This window comes from Gekko japonicus, unplaced genomic scaffold (assembly GCF_001447785.1).
Source record: "Gekko japonicus isolate JY-2015 unplaced genomic scaffold, Gekko_japonicus_V1.1 scaffold674, whole genome shotgun sequence".
NCBI classification, from domain to species: Eukaryota; Metazoa; Chordata; class Lepidosauria; order Squamata; family Gekkonidae; genus Gekko; species Gekko japonicus.
The window spans coordinates 798,132-800,912 of NW_015172574.1; the positions used below are offsets into that span (position 1 = coordinate 798,132).

The window sequence follows — 2,781 nt, forward strand, 5'->3', positions numbered from 1 at the left end:
GGATTCAAAATGATCTAGATAGGCTGGAACAGTGGGATGAGGCCAATAAAATGAATTTCAATACAGATAAGTGCAAAGTCCTACACTTAGGTACAAAAAAGGTGGTCCAGGGGGTTGGACTAGATGACCTGCAAGGTCCCTTCCAACTCTAACAGTCTATGATTCTATGATACTTCAAACCTTGTACAGTGCTTATCAATTCAAGTGTACCATTTCCCCCAAAAAATACCTCCCCAAATGCTAATTTGCACAGATTTTAGTTCAGAATTGAGCTGCCCCTGGCATCTCTGGTCTGATCATAAGACACAGAAAAATGCAAAGAAAAATCAGGAAAGCAAAGGATACTGTGTGTAAGGGAAGGGGGAACGCTCGTAGTTAAGAAGCCATGCTGGAGCAAAAACCTGATGTGGGAAAACCCTAGACTGAAATCACATAATGACCAAGGCAGTGGTTATGAATGGGTTAAGGAGGATGCAGAAAAGCTAGGAAGTGGGTCACGTCCTGCCAGGGGACAGCAGAGCCATGGGGTGGAGAAGAAGCCCTTTGCCGCCAGGACAGTAGACGGCTGCTCCCGAGCTCTTTGACTCTTGCCGGCTGTAGCTTTGGAGAGCATTCTGGGATGATGCTGATGGCCCTGGTGGTCTTGGCAGCTCTTGGCAGCACCTCTTTGGCCTGCGCTTTTGAGCCGTCCTCTTTCAACAACACAGGATTTGTCATCAGGATCACTAAGCCTGCTGCACTAGAGCGTAAGTCACGGCTCACTGCCTGGAGGTTTCTTTCCCTTGTTGTTGTGTAGTTTCTTTCCCTTCATGCCATCTGGACAGATGGCGAAAGGGGTTCCCCTTCATTCTCCTCCTTTCTCTCTTCTCTCCCATTAGCTGCTTTTGACCTGTCCAGGGCTCGGTGTCATTTGGCAGGACTGGAGCCCAGTGGGTTGTAGAGGTTGGATTACTGCACTAAGATCTTGGAGACCCAGATTTGAATCCCCACTGTACCAGGAAAGCTTGCTGGGTGACCTTGAGCCAGTCACACTGTTTCAGCCTAACCTACCTCACAAGGTTGTTGTGAGAAGAGAAGGATGTAAGCAGCTTTGGAGCCCCTGTTGGGGAGAAAGGCAGGGTGTAAATGAGGTAAATGAGAATAGGATCTCTGATTTCACTTTGAAAATAAAAGCAAGTTGCTAGCTCTCCAGGTAGGCTTGGAAGAGAGAGCCAGTGATTAGAGGGTTGCACTAAGATTTCGGAGACCCAAGGTTGAATCGCCATTCTGCATTTCTGCCACTTGCTCTCAGCGCAACCAGTGTTCCCTCTAAGCTGCGTTAGTGTGAGCTAGCTCACTGTTTTTTCCCCTCCGGCTCACACATTTTTGTCTTAGCTCAGGAAAGATGGCCCCAGAGCAAACTAATTTATGCAGTAGCCAAATCGCTCACTCACAACTTTAATGTCAGTAGCTCACAAAGCAGAATTTTTGCTCACATGACTCCACAGCTTAGAGGGAGCATTGAGCGCAACCTACCCCACAGGGCTGTTGTTGAGAGGATAAAATGAAGAAGGGGGAGGAAATGCTGTAAGCTGCTTTGTGTGCCCACTGGGGAGAAAAGTGAGCGACAATTATGTTAAAAGTAAAGGCTATGCAAATGCAACAAAAAATGGCATTTGTATGAACGGGCCATGCGCTAGATCACTTGACAAAGTAACCCAGATTTGGTGACCTGTATACTGTGTGAAATGGAACAGATAGGCAGGATTTCTTCTGTGTGTGGGCTCATTAGCATGGGAGACAAAAGTAAAGTGTGCAGGGTACTGAGAGGTCCTAGAGCTGCCCACTGGAATTCTGCAGCTGCGATGTAAATTCAGGGTTCACAAGTGGGCTGGTGTGTTTGTGTACAACACATTAACAATCCGCCCCTCCCCCCCAAAAAAAGGGGTTGGTGATTTAATAGTGTTCTAAGAAGAACCTGCAGGAAATCAGGACTGCTGGAGCCTATGCCACTCTGGTCTGGAGAGAAACTTTTTCCAGACTCCAAAAGTAGAGGTGGGAGAGGAAAGTGCCATCAACTTATGGCAACCTTTGGGGAGGGGGGTTTGCATTTGTGTGTGTGTGCCCGTGCCGGGAAGTCATGGCGACCTCTGGCGACTCCTATTGGGGCATGGAGGACGTTCAGAGAAGTGGCTTGATAGCCTGCCTTTGCCTCCATTATTCCTTGGAGGTCCCCCATCCAAGTACTTGCCAGGGTTGGCCTGCTTAGCTTCCAAGGTCTGAGAGGATCAGGCTTGCCTGGGTGTGCCAGGTCAGGGCAACTTATGGCAACCTTGTTGGGTTGTCAAGGCAAGAGACAGACAGAGATGGTTTGCCATTGCCTGCCTCTCTGTAGCAACCCTGGCCTTCCCTGGCAGTCTCCCATCCATGGCCAGCTCTGCTTAGCTTCTGAGATCGGGCTAGCCTGGGCCACCCAAAACTAGTGTTCCAGGCAAAAAGAACAGTGTCACCTCCAGTCCCTTGCTGTGGGGTGGGGGAGAGAAGGGACCATCTCTGTATATCCACTGAAGCTGCAAGGCAGGGTGATGTTGTGGTTAGTTTTAGGTTAGGAGGACCCAGGATACCCAGGTTCAAATCCCCACTCTACCGTGAAGTTCACTGAAATATCCTGGGCTAGTCACCAGCTCTCAGCCAAGGCTACTTTATGAGGTCGCTATCAGGACATAACAAGCAGAAGAGCTGTTCTGAACTCCTCGAAAGAAAGGCGGGATATAAACGTGACCACTTTGACAGTGGAAGGTG

General features: G+C 49.0%; 1 protein-coding gene across 1 annotated transcript in view; it reads left to right on the plus strand.

Moving 5' to 3' along the window:
* The first annotated feature begins 619 nt into the window (after window positions 1-619).
* Window positions 620-2,781, plus strand: part of CETP (cholesteryl ester transfer protein, plasma) — a 27,735-nt gene continuing 25,573 nt past the window's right edge. The window contains exon 1 of the mRNA XM_015421391.1: window positions 620-746. Coding sequence (XP_015276877.1) covers window positions 620-746 — 127 coding nt within the window. The remainder of the gene's footprint in view (window positions 747-2,781) is intronic.